This window comes from Natrix helvetica (genome assembly GCF_964273705.1).
Source record: "Natrix helvetica genome assembly, chromosome: 9".
Lineage (NCBI taxonomy): Eukaryota > Metazoa > Chordata > Lepidosauria > Squamata > Natricidae > Natrix > Natrix helvetica.
Window position 1 is genome coordinate 2,640,942 of NC_138560.1, and position 19,913 is coordinate 2,660,854.

The 19,913-nt window shown below is 46.8% G+C and overlaps 1 protein-coding gene across 1 annotated transcript in view; it reads left to right on the forward strand.

The window, feature by feature from the left end:
* The first annotated feature begins 20 nt into the window (after positions 1 to 20).
* Positions 21 to 19,913, forward strand: part of CATSPERG (cation channel sperm associated auxiliary subunit gamma) — a 41,642-nt gene continuing 21,749 nt past the window's right edge. The window contains exons 1-11 of the mRNA XM_081961539.1: positions 21 to 186; positions 3,061 to 3,284; positions 4,139 to 4,192; positions 4,907 to 5,051; positions 5,507 to 5,636; positions 6,342 to 6,411; positions 9,609 to 9,764; positions 10,518 to 10,689; positions 13,928 to 14,065; positions 18,151 to 18,216; positions 18,751 to 18,858. Of these exons, the coding sequence (XP_081817665.1) occupies positions 3,066 to 3,284; positions 4,139 to 4,192; positions 4,907 to 5,051; positions 5,507 to 5,636; positions 6,342 to 6,411; positions 9,609 to 9,764; positions 10,518 to 10,689; positions 13,928 to 14,065; positions 18,151 to 18,216; positions 18,751 to 18,858 (1,258 nt within the window). The 5' untranslated portion in view covers positions 21 to 186; positions 3,061 to 3,065. The remainder of the gene's footprint in view (positions 187 to 3,060; positions 3,285 to 4,138; positions 4,193 to 4,906; positions 5,052 to 5,506; positions 5,637 to 6,341; positions 6,412 to 9,608; positions 9,765 to 10,517; positions 10,690 to 13,927; positions 14,066 to 18,150; positions 18,217 to 18,750; positions 18,859 to 19,913) is intronic.

Below are 19,913 nucleotides of genomic sequence, written 5' to 3' on the forward strand. Positions count from 1 at the left end.
GTTGGGGGGGAGGGGGGAGCATACGCGGAGCGTTATTGGAACCGCTCGCGCCGACCGCGCCGGTTGAGCGGAGAGAGTTTTGAGGGGTGGGCGGATTAAACGGCGTTTCGGTCCGGTGGTTGAGGGGGCGGCGGGGAAGACGGGCGAGCCCCCTCCTTCCCTGAAGCAGAAAGAGTGGCAGCGGAGGTGATTTTGGGCGTCAAATTAGCCACGTCTCTTTATTTCAACGGGGGGGGGGACGGTTGGTGACGTCACTGTGCTCTGGTGACGTCATCGCGCCAGCTCTTCAGTCTCTCTGAGCTACACCGGCGTGGGCGACCGCTGGGTGGCAGCAGAGACAATTCCCCCTTTCCCGCCCTCTAGTGGTTCTGCAGCCCGAATGTGGAAGCTCCACTATTGCCGTATTAAGTACGGGTAGTCCTCGAGTTACGACCACAATTGAGCTCCAAGTTTCTGTTGTTAAAAGTCAGATGTTTCTTTAGAATAGAAAATAGAATACAATAGAGAAAATAGAGGATAAATAGAATAAAATAGAAGAATAGAATAGAATTCAATTCTTTATTGGCCAACAAGTGTGGTTGGACACACAAGGAATTTGTCTTTGGTGCGCAAGTGAGTTTTGCCCAGTTTTGCACCTTTCTTGCCGTGGTTGTTAAAGGAACCACTGCAGTTGATAAGCTAGTAACCTGGTGGTTAAGTGAATCTAGCTTCCCCTGTGACTCTGCTTGCCAGAAGGTCACAAAAGAGGATCACACAGCAATGGTCATAAGTATGAACTCCAATGCTTTCATTCAAGCATCAGATGCCATCTGCTGCTAAGTGAATCCCTGCAGCTTCTAAGCTAGTGACCGTGGTTGTTAAGTGGATCCCCCGTTCATTTTGCTTGTTGGAAGGTCGCAAAAGGGGATTGTGTGAGCCCGGAACGCTGCAACCGTCATAAATACGAGCCAGTTGCCAAGCCCCTGGATTTTGATCCTGTTGCAGTGGTTGTAAGTGTGACAAATGGTCAAAGGTTGATTTTTTTCCACTGCCGTTGTAACTTTGAAGGGCCACTAGTTGAATGGTTGTAAATTGAGGACTACCTGTATGTCTCCAGTATCAACTTTCTCCAAGCAGTTTGTAGGCAAAACAAAACAAAATGGGGAAAAAAAACAATTTGTAAATGCTGCATTGAGCCTGAAGTGTTAACTGTCATAGATGGTATTCCAGATGCTGGAAGTATGAATCGAAATATACAAATTAGACTGTTCAAAGTGATGATAAAAGTTTAATCCAGGAGTCCCATAGGAGGCTGATTCAGAACAACAATGCTCGTTGGATGTTATCTCCTTGCTCTGGGATTGTAAAAAGAAAGACAGTAGGTTGAGACTAGACAGAATAACAGAGTAGAACGGGACCTGGGAGGTCTTCTAGTCCAGCCCCCTGCTCCAGCAGGAGACTCTACCATTATGGACAAATGGCTGTTTTTAAAAACCTATTACGGCAACGGCTGCCAGGAACCTCCAGACTAATAGAAAAGAAAACCAAGAAAGCTCCCATTGGTTATATTTTCAGTGTTATTTGAGAATTAGGGTTCATGGAAGGTTTAAACATATGCGTACGGTATATATCCATATCGATATCCATGCACACATTATTTTTTCCTTTTTATGACCCTGTAATCCCTTTTAACAGAGTGGAGTTGAAATGACTGAGTGGAGTCATCTGGCATTTATTGGCCGGATCCCCTTCCTGACACCTACGTGGAGTTCACAGCAGATATTTTCTTTTTGCTGCAAACTCTGTATAGGCAGCAGGAAGGGCATATATACATATATACATATATACATAATACTGAAAGTTGCAGTTATGCAATATCATTACATATACATACATACATCATACATACATACATACATACATACATACATATATATATATATATATACACACACACACACACACACACACACACACATACAAATGCATACCATTTTTATTATTTTTACAAATAGCTCAAGGTGATGAACATACTTCTAATACTTCCAATTTCTTCACAATAACAGAAACCCTGGAGATGAATTGTGTTGAGAGTGAGGGACAGGCCCAAAGTCACCCAGCTGGCTTTCTTGCCTAAGGCAGGACTTGAACTCACCATCTCCAGCTTTCTGAATTGCTGCCTTAGTCACTGAACCAAACTGGCTCTACCCTTGATCCCCTCAGCATCACTCTTGAAGTCAGGCTCAATGTGATGAAACGTGGAGCATGGTGGCCATAATGTCGATAATCTAATTTCCTGTTTATCGTAACCTTTTGAAAAGGGATTCTTGAAATGAAAGTTGGAACGATAGGTTGCCTCGCTTTCTCTTTGGTTTCATAGTACAGAAGCGACGCTTGAGCAGGATCCGTCTGCAGGATTGCCTGGGACGCTACACGTCCTCTTCACAGCCTGTTTTCCTTGTTCTCTGGTGGGGGGTGGGGGGAGGGAGGGGGCTTTGTGGTACCCGAAGCAGAACATCCAGAGTCAAGTCAGTTTTATTCCATACAGCATCAACTTTGTGGACTCTCAAGTTTCCTCTTTCCTCTACACATTCAAGATGGAGGGGAATTAGTGTGTGTCTGTGTGTGTGTTGGTTATGCATATGTATGTATAGGTGTAGGTACATGTTTATGTATATAGCATGGGCATGTGCCTGTTATATATGTATATGCTTTTGAGAGCAGGCAGCAATTTCATTTTAAATGTGTGCCAGTGTGCAACAGCATTTTACGCAGTAAAAAATGACAACAAATGTTGTTTTGTCTTGTCCTCCCCCCTCCCCTCCCCTCCCTTCTTCTCCCCTCCTCTCCCTTGTCCTCCCCTCTCTCTCCTCTCCTCCCTTTCCTCCCTTCCCCTTCCCTTCTCTCCTCCCCTTGTCTCCTCCCCTCCCCTCTCTCTTCTTCTCTCCTCTCCTCCCTTCCGGTCCCCTTCTCTCCTCCCCTCCCTTCTCCTCCCCTTCTTCCTCCCCTCTCCTCTCTCTTCTTCTCTCCTCTCCTCCCCTCCCCTCCATTCTTCATCTCATCTTATCTTTTGTGGGGAAGCACCCATGATGTGGAAATCTTTTCTGCCCCACCTGCTCTGTCTCCTCCTCCAATTGAAGCTTTGCCTCTCGCTGAGACAGTGCAAGTGGTTTGTGACACTCAGTAAAACTCAGGATCCGGATGGACAATTAAGCAGCTACATCCACCAGGAAGAGATTCGCAGTGTGGCCGATTTCTTCATGGATCTCAAAGATTCACCAATAAATCCCAATGACAAAGATGCAGTGAGTACCTCTTACCTTGGAGTATATGAAAGACAGGAGAGCAGAAGGCGCATTTTGTTTCTAGATCTTCCAAGGGTCCTGAGTAAAGCATGGAAGCCTCAAGACAGACAAATGGATTCCCACCCATCCCCCAGATATGGGTAGACCTCAATTTATAACTGCAGTTGGGATCAGAATAGCCATCGCTAAGCAAGGCGGTGGAAAGTGACTTGCGCCTGATTTTATCTCTCCCATCCATATCTCTCTCTCTCTCTCTCTCTCTCTCTCTCTCTCTCTCTCTCTCTCTCTCTCTCATTCATCCACCATCTACCTACCTACCTACCTACCTATCAGGGGTGGGTCCCGGCTGTTGTTACTGCCAGTTCTCTCAGGGACATGCTGAGCGTAGCCTGTTTGCTCTGGCTATGTGCTCATGTGCAGTACAAAACAATTACTACCTACTACAGTTACTACCTACTATTATCTATTATTTTCTCTCTGTCTGTCTGTCTGTCTATCTGCCTACCTACCTACCTACTTGTCTATCTGTCTGTGTGCATATCTCTATCTAGCTATCTAGCTATCTATCTATTATCTCTCTGTCTACCTACCTACCTACCTACCTATCTATCTCTGTGTCTATTTCAGTGTCATGTCTCTGTCTCTGTCTGTCTGTCTGTCTCTCTCTCTCTCTCTCTCTCTCTCTCTCTCCATCCGGCTTTGAATTTAGCCAGTGCAGTAAGCATCAAAGTTTGGTGAATTACTCCCTGGAGATGTAGAAGATAACAGCTCTCACTAGCCTTAGGGGGGAAAAAAGCATTGTGTGTGATGTCCTGAAAATAACTTTCTTTCTTTCTTTCTTTCTTTTATAAAAGCGTTACTATGGATTTCCATACTTCCTGAAAATAGCTCTATCTTGTGTCTATCGGGTAAGGATGAAACGCATGCGTAATTGGTAAGGGTTCCTTGATCGAGGGAAGGAGTGGAATTAGGTTGGGAAGGGCCCTGCTTTAGTCAATCAGAATAGAGCTGGAAGGGACCTTGGTGGTCTTCTAGAGCAGGGGTCTCCAATCTTGGCAACTTTAAGCCTGGCAGACTTCAACTGTTGAACTGTCCGCCAGCTTAAAATTGGCTGGGGAAAAGTTGGCTGGTGAAAAGCTGGCTGGGGAATTCTGGGAGTTGAAGTCTGCCAGGCTTAAAGTTGCCAAGGTTGGAGACTCCTGTTCTGGACCAACCCACTGCTCACGCAGGAGTCCTATACAGGTTGAAACGTGTGACAGTGCGGTCTCTTCCTAAAATCCTCCAGTGATGAAGCACCCACAACTTCTGAAGGCAAGCTATTCCACCGGTTAATTGTTATTTGCTTTAGTTATTTATTAAATAAAGTGATTCACTTTGGTGGTGGGGAAAGGGCTAGGCTGGATTACATCTGGAGTGGGCCTGCAGTTGCTGTAGGGAGCCAGGACCACCCAATCCTCCCAAGTTCATTAGCTTAGAATTACTACTATTATTATTTGTTCAATGCGTTTGCCACCTATCTCATCACGAGGGCAATGCTTACAAGAATAAATAAAAAACCTTATCACGATCATCATCATAAAAAGGATCTCTTGGTGAGAGGCTCTCTGTCCTTCTCCTTGCAGAAGCAAGACTTAGCTATTCGGCTGGGCCACTACAGCGGACTGAAACCCATCGTGAGGATCTTTTATAGAAAGCCCGTCAACCCTGTGCGCCAGAAAGAAGAACGTTTACGGATCGACATGTTGTCTGCCCCATTCGGGTTGAACGGTGGGTTTGTGGCAGTGGTGAAATTCAATTTTTTTTACTACTGGTTCTGTGGGCGTGGCTTGGTGGGCATGGCAGGGGAAGGATACTGCAAAATTCCCATTCCCTCCCCACTCCAGGGGGAAGGATATTGCAAAATTCTCATTCCCATCCTACTCGGGGGCCAGGCAGAGGTGGGGTTTGCCAGTTCTCCGAACTACTCAAACTTTCTGCTACCGGTTCTCCAGAACCTGTGAGAACCGACTGAATGTTACCATCTGAATTCTGACGGTCATAACTCAACATTTTTTCTGGTCCCGTTGTAACTTCGAATTGTTGTAAGTCAAGGAACCACCCGTTTACATCCCTATGAAAACAGTGTAAAAATCACGCCTCTGTTGGGTAACATGGGATAAATTTCTGATCGTCTTTCGGCAAGCAGCTCAGGCCGTGTGACGTGCTGCTCTTTGTCTCTCCAGATTCAACTTGTGACAGCGAGGAAGTTTGCAAGATGTTTTGGTTCGTGCCGATGCCCTTCATGAACGGCACTGTTGTGAACATCATTAAAGTGATGTCTAATGGCTTTGGGCTCCCTGTACCCGACAGGCTGTAAGAAGAGGCTGGGGATAATGGTCTTTCTAACCTTCCCTCTAGCTAAATGCTGACAACCAGGGAATTAATGTTAGATACCTTTCATTTATTTATTTATTTTCCTGCATTTATTATTATTTTACAAATAACTCCAGGCAGCGAAGATATCCAACATACAGTACCTTCCTCTTCCCATTTTACCCACAATGACAACAACCACCCGGTGAGGGGAGTTGGACTGAGAGAAAGTGACTGGCCAAAGGTCACCCAGCTGGCATTTAAACCCGAAACAGGATTAGAACTCACAGTCTTCTGTTGATCGCCCCAAAATCACCTAGCTTTCATGCCTAAGGTGGGACTGGAACTACCTCTCCTAGTGATAAGCCTAAAGTCAAGCCAACTTTCATAGCTAAAGCAGGACTAGAGAAAAGTCATGGTCTCCCACTTTCTAGCCCACTACCCTGCACCACTAGACCAAACTGCCTCTCAAACCACTTGGTGAGAACCAAACCTTTCGATTCCTCCTTTTCCTGCTGTCGCCATCACATAATTTTATTCTAAATTGCTCTTCCCTCATTTCTTCATTTTTGCTTTTCCCTTTGTTGCGGCTCTCTTGGAGCCAAGTATCATATCACAATATAATTTATTGTCAGACAAGTTATTCACAAACGTAGTAAATGAAATATTAATATGCACGTGCTTCCTCTTTCCCTTTCTTCCTAGGTTGTTTATGAACGTAAATGGATTTATGGCACCATCCGAGAAATCAGAAATATTCAGGATTGGGGAAGAGGTGGGTTTCAATTTTTTTTACTACCTATTTTGTGGGCGTGGCCTATTTTGTGGGCATGGCCTGGCAGTCATGTGACTGGGTGGGCGTGGCCAACTTGATGTCACTCACCATGGATTAGGTAAAATGTGGTGAAGCTCACTTAACAACACTTGCTTAGCAACCAACATTTTGTACTCAATTGTAGTCATAAATCAAGGACTATCTCTGCCTTCCTCTGCATGGCAGCCTTGTCCTAGTAAACTCCTCCTCCTTTCTGGCAATTTTCCTCTCTGTTAGAGGCACCAAAATAATCCAGACAATGTAAGGTTTCCTGCTGCAGCAGGGGGTTGGACTAGATGACTTCCGAGGTGGTCAAATTGCTGTGCTGTTTTTCTTTCTTTCTGCTAACAATGAAACCTGCCTGAGGCGCATTCCTGATAGAGATAATGAGCCTATAGAAACTTTGGCTCCATTCACGAGCAGGGAATCATTCAAACCCTTCCAAGCAACTTTTCAATGTAAAGCTTCAATTTAAAGTTTGCAGCGTTAACACTTGTGGACTTCAGCTCCCAGAATTCCACAGCCAGGCATGCTCAATTCTGATTTAAAGCGGCTTCAATTTATTGTGTTTAGAATACCTTGAAATGGTTACAGTATAAATTATTCCTGGTAGAATACCTTGAAATGGTTACAGTATAAATTATTCCTGGTAGAATACCTTGAAATGGTTACAGTATAAATTATTGTGTGCGGAATACTTAACAATGGTTTTTAAGGATTTTTTTATTTATAGAATATCTTTAAAAAATATATTTTTAGGAAATTTTATTTTTTAATTTTTTATAAAATATATTTACTACAAGAAATGTTATTCCTTTTTGCACATGTTTTCTTTGTGATGCAATATGTTGCTTTTAAGTGTTCAGACCAGGTTTGTGTGTCTCAAAGTGGCTGCTTTTCTATGGGCAGACCAGGTTGGTGCAAGGCAACTTTGCCAGATTTAGCGTGCTTCACCCTGGTACTTTAGGTAATTCTGAGGTGGTTGCTGGTTCTGTGGGCTTCCTGGCACTGTCCTTTATAATTTCCCACAATGCCTTGATGGTTTTTATTCCAGTGGCTTTGTCTGTCCTGTCCTTAGGGTTAGGGGAAAAAAAACTGGTTTCATTTGCAGACTTTTGGGGGGGGAGGGAATTCTTATTTTTTGGTGTTTTCCTGGCATTGTCAGTTGGTGTGGGTGTGGGTGTGTAATGTCCCGCAGTTATCTGCACATTAATAATGATCAAAAACTAATAATATTTCCTTATACATTTTAGTCACCTTTCTTTACATAATTGGTGTTTTCTTTCATACTTTTGGATTTCATCCATTGGGGCAAAGAATTCAGTGACATCGTCTTGGCCACTCCCACCCAGTCACATGACTGCCAAGCCATTCCCACCCAGTCACATGGCTGGCAAGCCACTCCCACCCAGTCACATGGCCGGCAAACCACTCCCACAAAGCAGGCCACACCCAGAGAGTAGGTTCCAAAATTTTTTGAAACCCACCACTTCACCCCCCCATTCCCCCGCTACCTTCCTCAAACACCTCCCCCATTGCAAATGCAGCATGCTGTTCAGATAGTAAATGCCTGGAATGCAATAAAGCCCACACACTCATCTCCTGCTGGCAGGCTGGGGTGACAGAGAAGCTGGAGGGAAGCTGACCAGAGCCCTCCGAAAGAATGGGGCTGAGGGAAAGTGCTCCCCCTCCCCAGTCTAGTTTGATTGCAGGCGGAGCCACATCGTCTTTTTCAAGCCTGCAGTCAGTGAAGTTAGGCTGGCTTTTTATCCACACAGCTGGATAAAGCTATGCAAAATGCCAGCCCTCGCCGGCGCCCAGCTTCACTGACTGCAGGTTTGCAAAATGTGAGCTTCTGCTTGCATCAAACTAGACTGGGGAGGGAGAGTGAGTGAGCGAGCCAGGGCCCTTCACTCCAGCCTTTGCCTAAAGTCCCGCACTGCACCAGGAGGATGAAGTTTGGATTCCTCCCCCCACTCCAACCTACCTGCTCCTTTTCCAGCTGCTTCAGAAAGGGCTTCAACGCTGCTCTTGCCTCGGGTCCTCTAAAGAAGCCCCGCGCTCGCTTCCTTCTCTTTGAGAAACGCCTTGCAAACGGGTGCAGGCCAGGGGACCATACTGGTATGGAGGCATGGTCATGCCATAGTACTACGGGTACGCAAACGTATGTCTACATTTGCAAACCCCCAGCCCACAGCAAATTACCTTGTCCCCAATCCTGAACTGGGTTCCACCCGGTACAGGAGTACAGGGAGCTGGATTGGGGACAAGGTAATTTGCAAATGTAGGCATACGATGCTGGGGGTCAGTCCATGGTCTTAATAAGCCTGTTCTGACCCAGCTCCCCAAACACGACCAACCTTCTGAAGTGAACTCAAAGATTCCTTTAATTTGGAGTGCCGGCAGCCCTGGCAAAAAAGTTTCTCTCTCACCACAGGCTAACAAGCCCGTCTGGCCAGAAGATGAATAGTTGTATGCCACATTTATTCATCTCCGTCCCCTGCCTTTTATCTCCAGAACTAGGCTGGGGCTTCACTAGCAGCTGTGGCTCTTCCGTCCCAAGGACCGGCCCATAGATTTCCACTGCTCTCCTCTCCTCTGCCTTCTAGGCATCCATGCATCAGGCACTGAACCCAGCTGTTCCTCCTCTTCCTCATCAGCCACCTCCAGACCTTGGGACTGTTGACTCTCCATCTCAGGACTGATGGACAGCCAGACTCTGCCTCTTTCTCTCTCCGCCAGCTCCATTCCCTCTTCCCCCGTCTTCGTTGGGCAGCCCCTCAAATATTGGAAGACTGATATCATATCACCCCTAGTCCTTCTGTTCATTAAACTATACTAGGGGTGTCTAACTCGATTGTATTGAGGCCCCCTTAAGGATTGTGTTTGACTTCCAGGGAAAAGGTGGGCATGACCAGGATGGGAGTGGCCAGCTCAATGTCACTCATCGAAGGTCTGTTTCCGGCCATGACGGCCTCCTGCAGCCCCTGTCATCGAAAATGGAGCTGAACTAGACATACCCTAGTCCAGCAATTGTTCTTTATATGTTTCTGTCACCCAGTCCCTAAACATCTTTGGAAACATTGTGGAATGAAACCTTTTGCGTTGATGGGCAAGTGCTGACCGTTTCTTTTATCTCCCTGTCTGGTTGAGTACAGTTGAACAGCGTGAAAGGTATCTTTGGGATGAAGGACCCATCACGCCCCCTGTGGTTCACTTTCCGGCACGCGCCTGTTCTTATCCTGGGAGGGATCCCCGACAAGAAGGTCGTCATCATCTCAGATACAAACTTTGATACGTTTCACCCCATAGAGGTAAACATGGAGGGAAAAAAAATAACTGTGGGTAGTCCTCGACGTACAACAGTCCATCCAGAGACCATTCAGAGTTACAACATTACTAAGAGCCGTGGTGGGGCAGTGGTTAGAATGCAGTATTGCAGGCTAAATTCTGCTGCCTGCTGGCTGCCTGCAGTTCAACAGTTCGAACTGGCTCAAGGTTGACTCTGCCTTCCATCCTTCCGAGGTGGGTAAAATGAGGACCCAGATTGTTGGGGGCAAGAGGCTGACTCGGTAAAACCGCTTAGAGAAGGCTGTTAAAGTCCTGCGAAGCAGTATGTAAGTGCTATTGCTATTGCTTTAAAAACGTGACTTATAACAATTTTTCACACTTGCATCCATGGCAACATCACGTCAATCAAAATTCAGGCAACTGGCAACTGACTCACATTTATGACAGTTTCAGCGTCCCAGGGGGTCACACGATCCCCTTTTGCGACCTCTTGACCAGCAAAATCACGGGGAAGCCATATGTCCTGAACAACCATGCGACTTACTTAACGTCTACTATGATCCACTTAACAACTGTGGCAAAGAAAGGTCATAAAATGGGGGCAAAGCTCACTTAACCAACGTCTCGCTTAGTCACAGAGATTTCGGCCTCCTTTGTAAGTCGAGGACTATCCTATATTTCCGCACCTCCGGAGGGTATAAAGACCGCTGCCCTTAGGGAGGGCTGTCTCCCCTCAGCTGACACAGCTTTGGCTTTTGTCTCCTGCTCTGCTCCAGGTGGGCATTGACAGCTGCTGGATTGGCTCCCTTTCCTGCCCGCAAGGAAAATTCTCCTCCTCCATTGTAGACGCCATCGCTACCGAAAGCACGCTCTTCATCCGGCAAAACCAACTGGTCTATTACTTTACAGGGCATTATTCACTTTTACACCTAGAAACCAAAGGATCTGGTATGTGAGCCTAAAAAAATTAACCCACAAAAATGCTCCTGCGCCTCCACCCCATCCCACCGCGATGCTCCCAGGAGCGTGGCTTCACCAGGAAGGTCTATAATCCGTAGAAAAAATCAAAGCTTTCTGCCAGAGTCAACTCAACCCACTGGATTCTTCGCGTCCCTTCATTACTCCATGAATTATTAAGATCCCAGAGACTGAATGATCTATAATTATATGTGGAAATGTGATTGATTAGAGTACATCCTCTGGAATCCCATGTTTGTGTGTGTGTGTGTGTGTGTGTGTGTGTGTGTGTGTGTTGTCAATAACCGTGATGGTGCATTTCACAGGGCTTTCCAGACCTCTCTAAGCAGTTTACAGAATTGGCCTCTTGTCCCCAACAATCTGGATCCTCATTTGACCCACCTTGGAAGGACCGAAGGCTGAGTCAATCTTGTGTCAGTCAGGATTGAACTTGTGGGCAGTGGGCAAAGTTAGCCTGCAATAGTGTATTTTAACCACTCTGCACCATGGAAAGGAGGGAGGGAGAATGGAAGGAAGGAAGGGCGGGCAATAGCCTTTAGACTTACATACTGCTTCACAGGGCTTTCCTGCCCTGTCTAAGCGGTTTACAGAGTCAGCCTCTTGCCCCCCAACAATCTGGGTCCTCATCCGGGTGGCGCCTTTGCGACGTCTCCTGCGGCAGCGATCCACCCGGGCTCCTTGGTTTACCGAGGAGCTGAGGGTGATGAAACGCCACAGGAGACGTCTAGAGAGCAGGTGGAGGTCCTCACGCTCCGAATCTGATCGAGCACAGGTAAGAGCCTACTTGCGGACTTACCTTGTGGCATTAAGGACGGCCAAACGTAGACATTGTGCCGCCCTTATTGCGTCCGCCGATAACCGCCCTGCCGCCCTGTTTCGGGTGACCCGCTCCCTCCTATCACAGAGGACGCGGGGGGCACCCCTGCAGGGAAGAGCAGAGGAGTTTGGGGAATATCTGCAGGACAAAGTCGCTCAGATCCGGAGCGGATGGGCCCCCTTCAGTTGACCGGACGAGCCGTCAACAGCGAGTCTTGTGAGGCCACTCTGGGAGGAGTTTGACTCTGTTGCCCCCGAGGATTTGGACAGGTTACGTGGACGGCTGCGACCCACCACATGTTCAATGGACCCGTGTCCCTCCTGGCTGGTACTGGCATCCTGGGAGACGACACGAGGCTGGCTTCTGTGCCTGGTGAACGCTTCGTTGGGTGAGGGATCCTTGCCAACCGCCTTGAAAGAGGCGGTGGTGAGGCCCCTGCTCAAGAAGCCTTCACTGGACCCAATGGAACTAGCTAATTACCGTCCAGTCTCCAACCTTCCCTTTTTGGCGAAGGTTGTTGAGAATGTGGTGGCGCAGCAATTTCCGCGACACCTCGACGAATCCGAATATCTAGACTCACGCCAGTCCGGTTTCCGACCCGGGCACAGCACGGAGACAGCCTTGGTCGCGTTGGTTGATGATCTCTGGAGGGCCAGAGATAGAGGTTTTTCCTCTATCCTGGTCCTATTAGACCTCTCAGCGGCTTTTGATACCATCGACCATGGTATCCTATTGCGCCGGCTGGGGGGGATGGGAGTCGGAGGCACCGTTCTACGGTGGTTCGGCTCCTACCTCTCTGACAGGACGCAATGTGTGTTGACAGGGGGGCAGAGGTCGACCCTGAGGCCACTCTCTTGTGGGGTGCCGCAGGGGTCGGTCCTCTCGCCCCTCCTGTTCAACGCATATGTGAAGCCGCTGGGGGAGATCATCCGTGGTTTTGGGGTTGAATACCATCTGTACGCTGATGATACGCAGCTGTACATCTCAACCCCAAACCACCCCAACGAGGCTGTCGAAGTGATGTCCCGGTGTTTGGAAGCCGTCGGGGTCTGGATGGGGGACAACAGACTCAAACTCAACCCCTCCAAGACTGAGTGGCTGTGGCTACCGGCACCCCGGTTCAGCCAGCTAATTCCATCGCTGGCCATAGGGGGTGAACAACTCCCCCCTGTGGAGCGGGCGCGCAATTTGGGCGTCCTCCTAGATGCCCGGCTGTCTATGGATGACCATGTGGCAGCCGTGGCAAGGGGGGCGTTCCACCAGGTTCGCCTGGTGCGCCAATTGCGCCCCCTACTGGACCGGGATGCCCTACGCACGGTCACTCATGCGCTGGTGACGTCTCGCCTGGACTACTGCAATGCCCTCTACATGGGGCTTCCCTTGGGACGCATCCGAAGACTACAGCTAGTTCAGAACGCAGCCGCGCGGGTGATTATGGGGAGCTCAAGATACTCCCATGTGACACCTCTCCTGCGCGAGCTGCACTGGCTACCTGTGGTTTTTTGGGTGCGTTTCAAGGTATTGATTACCATCTTTAAAGCGCTCCATGGCACAGGACCCAGTTACCTGCGGGATCGTATCCTCCCGCACACATCCCTACGACCAATCCGCTCTCACAGGGAGGGACTACTACTGGTGCCGTCCACTAGGCAGTGCCAGCGGGCGACGCCTAGGGGTAGGACCTTCTCTGTGATGGGCCCAACCCTCTGGAATGACCTTCCCCCCGACATTAGAACTACCACTGACTTCCGTTCCTTCCGTCAAAAATTAAAGACTCACCTATTTCGATTAGCTGGCCTGGCACATTCTTAGTTTTTACCTCCCGATGGATATATTTTAATGGGTAATTTTGGGTAATATTTTAACTCTTGGGTTATTAGAGTTTTTAATGTATTATATTTATTATTCTATATACAGTCTTGTAACCTCCTCCACCTACGTATTTAATTATTTAACTGTTTTATGTATGTATTTTATAACGCATTTTAGTGACTGTACACCGCCCCGAGTCCCTTTCGGGAGAGGGGGCGGTCTATAAATATGAATAATAAATAAATAAATAAATAATAATATTTGACCCACCTCGGAAGGATAGAAGGCTGAATTGACCTTGTGCCGGTCAGGATCGAACTCCTGACAGTTGGCAGAGTTAGCCTGCAATACTACATTGTAACCCGTGTGCCACCACAGCCGTTCGGCACCTTTGGGGCAACTCTTTCAACAGTGCACTCACTCATTGGCCACTGCCCTTGAGTCCATCTTCCTGACTGCCGATCCTCCTCTCCCTCTCTTTTAGAAGGTAGCCGGAAGTTGCAAGAGGTTTATGGGCAGAATGACAGGATCTTATAACCGCCGGGGGATTTGTTCTTTCTTCCTCTGTTGCCCCTTTAGAGCTGTGGACCCGAATCCTGAACAACGTCTGCGTGAAGAAACTGCTTCCCGTCTTTTCCCCTCACAATTCCACCGAATTCGTGATCGCCCTCAGTGGTGGTTCTCAGGAAGGGGAATTCTTCCTTATAACTTGCAAAGGTATCAGAAGTGTATAGGGATTCTCCGTCATCCAGGTCACGGTTGTCCCAAAGTTGCTTTTTCAGGAGGCAACTGGACTTTCTGGGTTTTGTTTCTTTTTTTTTTTTTGTAAACAAAGTTTTATTGGTTTTTTTAAAAATAAAAAGGAAAAGGGTATTGGAATGGATTACAAATTTTGGGAGTTACAATGTGTGAAAGGTGTCCCCGCCCCCCATACTCATAGTATTCATTTAAACAAATAATTCAATATTACATAATAGTAATTTGTCAGCATATAAATTCATATAATAGTTTCAATCAATTTGTATCAGGCCGATTTCCTTATTCATTTTTGTGATCTGAGTTTTCTTGGTATTGCCCCTTCTCCCCCCGGCAGCAGGGCTCCGGCCCCTCCCGTGTCTTGTATGTCAGGTGTAAGATCATCAGGTTTATCTAGGAGTGCTTTATTTTTTTCCATAAAGGCCTGTGCCTCTATGGTTGTGTTAATTCTAACTCTAGTATCCTCCCAGAAAATTAACATACCTTCAGGCATCAATCATCTGAACCACACCCCTTTCTGGTAAAGCTTCTTCGCTAATTGCGAATAATTTTTTCTTTTCTCTCTCACTTTCTTAGGGATCTGTTTCAGAATGGTTATTTCTCTATCTTGATATTTCAACACTTGCCCTCTTTGTGCACTCAGAATCTCATCTCTTGTGGTCTTTCTGAGAAATTTAACATGTACCTCCCTGGGAACATTATGTGTTCTAGCATATGCTGAGTTTACTCTATAAACCAGATCCAGTTCCAACCCCATCTGTTGTTTTTCTTTCTGAATGTATTCAGCCAAGATGTTTGTCATGATGTCCCTTAAATCTTCATCATCTGCCTCCACTACATTTTGGAACCTGAGGAAAAAGGACATTCTTTCAAATTCTATTTTCATTTGGTGGATTTCAATCTCCTGGTTCCCCTTCTGCACCCCTTGCACCTTCCCACTCATCTCAGCCGTCCCTCCCTCCAAAAGATCCAGTCTCTGTGTGTTTTTACTCGTCTGGTCTTGGTTCGCTTTAAGCTGCTCTCTCATCTCCTTTAGTTCACTTTTTATGTCCTCCTGTCCCTTTAAAATTTGTTGGAACATCTGTTGAAAATCCGTCTCAGCAGGTTTGGGCTGCATCAGTGATGTTAACATTTGCTGTCCGCTCGGACTTGATACTGTAGATGTAGGGGCGGAGATAGCAAAGCCCGGCTTCCCCGGGGGTGGTCTTTTAGGTGGCATTATATTGAGCAGTAAAAGTTCAAAGTCAATACAGAGAGGAAATTAAGGAGGGAAACCGCCGAGAGAGTTCAGGAGACTAGGAGTCCAAGCAGAGGGGAAATTATTCTAATTACTTCTGGCAGTAGAGTAAAAAAGTCCTTTGTTCTAGGGAGATGCGATTCAACAGGAGATTTGTCTGAGTGTCACGGAGGACAAAGACAGGAAGCCTGAACTTCTATAGGTGGAGTCAATTTTCAATGTTTATAAAGACAACGGAAGTGTGCTATCTTGCCCTGCCAGCTTCGGGGTTTACAATAATACAATACAATACAATAGTAGAGTTGGAAGGGACCTTGGAGGTCTTCTAGTCCAACCCCCTGCCTAGGCAGGAAACCCTATACCGTTCCAGACAAATGGCTATCCAACATCTTCTTAAAGACTTCCAGTGTTGGGGCATTCACAACTTCTGGAGGCAAGCTGTTCCACTGATTAATTGTTCTAACTGTCAGGAAGTTTCTCCTCAGTTCTAAGTTGCTTCTCTCCTTGATTAGTTTCCACCCATTGCTTCTTGTTCTGTCCACAGGTGCCTTGGAAAATAGCTTGACTCCCTCTTCTTTGTGGCAACCCCTGAGATATTGGAACACTGCTATCATGTCTCCCCTAGTCCTTCTTTCTCTTAAGCTAGACATACCTAGTTCCTGCAACCGTTCTTCATATGTTTTAGTCTCCAGTCCTCTAATCATCTTTGTTGCTCTTCTCTGCACTCTTTCTAGAGTCTCCACATCTTTTTTACATCGTGGCGACCAGAACTGAATGCAGTATTCCAAGTGTGGCCTTACCAAGGCATTATAAAGTGGTATTAACACTTCACGTGATCTTGATTCTATCCCTCTGTTGATGCAGCCTAGAACTGTGTTGGCTTGTTTGGCAGCTGCTGCACACTGCTGGCTCATATTTAAATGGTTGTCCACTAGAACTCCAAGATCCCTCTCACAGTTACTACTATTGAGCACGGTACCACCTATACTGTATCTGTGCATTCCGTTTTTGTTGCCTAAATGTAGAACCTTACTCTTTTCACCATTGAATTTCATTTTATTAGATAGTGCCCAATGTTCAAGTTTGTCAAGATCCTTCTGTATCTTAAGCCTATCTTCTGGAGTGTTGGCTATTCCTGCCAGCTTGGTGTCATCTGCAAATTTGATGAGTTCCCATTTTATTCCCTCATCCAAATCATTGATGAAGATGTTGAAGAGTACTGGGCCTAAAACAGAGCCTTGGGTTACTCCACTGCATACTTCCCTCCATGTAGATGCAGTTCCATTGAGGACTACACGTTGAGTGCGGTTGGTCAGCCAGTTACGAATCCATCTGGTGGTGATGCTGTCTTTAGAGGCATAACAGAAAGTTTCCAAAGTTTTCAGATCATCACCTCATTTATAAAGTTAAATTCCAAAATCCGCCTTTGTTATGGGCGTGAAATCATTAGTTGGCTCTCTCCCTTCCTCCTCCTCTATGGCCGAGAGCAAAAGGTTTTAAAGCTGCCTGTCCGAGGGGGGGGGAAATCCCCCTCCCTCCAGTCACGCCTCTCCAGCCAAGTTGAAAACGACTTTAAAGACAACTGGCAGTTTTTTCTTTCCTTTTCTTTCCAACAAGCAAGGGAACGGGGGGGAAGTTTTCCACCTCACCACACAGCAACCGCGTCCTTTAAATCGCACGTTCTTCCAGCTGCCTTCTCACGAAGACGCCGCAGCGCCTCCCCATCATGCCTCCTGTGCCTAGGGCGATGCGCCCCCCCCCCCGGCTGCCGCCGACTCAGGGGATCCCTGAGCCTGCCCGTCGGATCAGGGTTTTGTTTCTTTTGAAGACGTTTCGCTTCTCATCCAAGAAGCTTCTTCGGCTCTGACTGGATGGTGGGGAATGGGAAGGATTGATACTCCTTGCAGACAGCTGGTCATTTGCATCCTTTTTAGAGGGTCGTTGAAGCCACTTGGAGGTTTGTCTGTGTCGTCAAGGTCACCTGAGTGATGTTCCTGGTTTCTGTAGCCTGCATTTTTTTCCCTCTGGAAATCCATTCCTGCTCCCACACCATTCCAAGGGTCTTCATCCCAAATTGTATAGCTAAAAGTCTGTAGAGATTCCCAGTCCTCCAGGTCATGGTTGTCCCAAGGTGCTTTTTTCAGGAAGCAACTGTCTGCAAGGAATATACATCCTTCCATTCCCCAACATCCTGTCAGAACTGAGAAACGTCCTCCAAAGAAAAAACAAGGAAGTCCAGTTGCCTCCTGAAAAAGCACCTTTGGGGTAGTGTATTCGACTCCGATGAGAATGAACTGGATCCCGCCCGAGAGACGCTATTCTTCCATCCTCTCATATAGCTAGTCCTTTTGCTTACGACCACAATTGAGCCCAGCATTCCTGTGGCTGAGCGAGACGTTTGTTAAGTGAGTTTTGGCCCGTTTTTATGCCCAATTCCCTTGCCCTGGTTGTCAAGGAATCCCTGTGTTTATTCAATTAGTAACAAAGTTCTTAAGTCCACCTGGCTGCCCCCGTTGAATTTGGTGACCAGAAGGTCGCAAAAAGGGATCACGTGACCTTGGGACACGGCGACCCTCCTAAATACGAACCATCTGAATTTTGAGCCCTGCGACTGTTGTTAAGTGTGAAAAACCGGTCAGAAGTCACTTTCCCCCCCCCCAGCCCCATGGAAAAATGGTCGAACGGTCACTTAAGTGAACGGTTGTAAGTCGAGGACTACCATCTGTAAAATAACATTGCAGCATTTTGACAGGTGTGAGACCCTGCCCAGGAAAGGAAGAGAACTCTTTTTCGTCTGTTGTTTTTTTAGATGGGATTGTGAAGGCGACTGCCTCCATAAAAGAAAAGAGGAAGACTGTATGCTTTCAAATATTTCGTAAGTCGTTTTCTATGTTGAAAAGTTGGCTTTCCTTTTCCCCTCCACGTCAGCGATCCGAGTAACACACCTCAAAGAACATCTTTATTGGATACATCCTGTTGGCACATCTGGTGAAAACCAACTCTCCAAGTTCCCAAAGTTTTCACCTCATTAAGAGAGTAACACACAAACACACCCCTCCCAGGTGTCACCGATTAGATTGTCCAGTGAATACAGCCAGCGAGCTCCTCCTTCACCAGCCACCTATTACGATGACCTTGGTTCCCACAGGAAAACTTTCTGTTTTGACTTGTTAGCCGGGCTATCTACTTCCCTCCCCCCTCCCTTCCCTCCCTCAGGCTTCGTGGCAACTATGAGGCAGCACAAGATGGCCTCAGCCAGCTTCACTTCAGAGTTGACACTGGGTAGTTTCTGTAGGCTTCAGCTGCTGGGGAGATTTGGGGAAAAGGTGGACCGCACTTTGGGATGGGTGCATCCAGCATACTTCCATGCATCCCTCCAAATTTAGACCTCTCTTTTTCTTTTCTCCAGATGCTCGGTGTTCCATTTTATGGGTCTCGATGGTAAACGAAACCATGCTCTATTTGCTGGTGACTCACCTTTCCAGAAGGAAATCTTACATTATTTCATACGACAGAGGTAATAATGCTCGCTTCCTTTTCCATGGGACTTCTTGACCACAATGGAGGGCGAAATTGCTGCCGCTGAGCAACGCATTTGTGAAGTTGAGCTTGGCCCCATTTGATGACCTCCCTTGCCTCGCTTGTCAAGTGAATCACCGCATCTTAACTTAGTAACAGGCTGGTGAAGTGAACCTGGCTTCCCCTGTTCATTTTGCTTGTCAGAAGATCGCAAAAGGGGATCGCATGACCCCAGGATTATGACGGCTACTGTCATAATTACGAGCCATATGACTTTTGATCACGTGACCACAGGGAGGCTGTAAAAGTCGTAAGGGTGAGAAAGAAGTGTCATAAATTATTTCTTTCAGTGCCGTTATAACTTCGGATGGGCACTAAACGAACTGTTGTTATGTCGGAGACTTACCTTATTTTCCGAGTATAAGATGCACCTTTTTCGTCCCTAAAAGAGGGTGAAAATTTGGCTGTGACTTATACACTGAATGTAGCCCCACCCACTCACTGGCCCCAACCCTTTGGCCTCTGCCTCCCAGCAATTTACCTCCTTGCAGCAAACGGGGAAAACGGGGCTTGCGGAGGCTGCAATAGGCTATGGCAATCCCTGCAGCCTGAAACAGCTGATGGTCGGGAGGCCCCTGCTGAAATTGAAAGTGAAACCTGCTGTTTGCTCCTCAAGGCAAATTGTTGGGAGGCAGAGGCAGATTTTTTTTTCTTGTGCTAATCAGGCTGTTTGCTTCAAGGAGGTAAGTCAATAACTATAAATGCCTATAGAGTATAGAATGTTTAAATTATTAGACTTATTCTTTAAAGACTGCTTTATTATTGTTTTAGACAGCTTAACAAAATAAAGCTTTTTAAAATAAATGCTTGATCTAAAGAGGCCCAGTGCTATTGTATCTTTTTTTAAATACCAGAGAATAACATATACTTCCAGAAAGCACATCAATTTTAACAGCATCTGTACAAGTAGAGTCTGAAATTTTAACACCACAAAGAGTGTATATTGTCTGTACTGTTTGCTGTTTGTTGCAAGGAGGCGAATTGCTGGGAGGC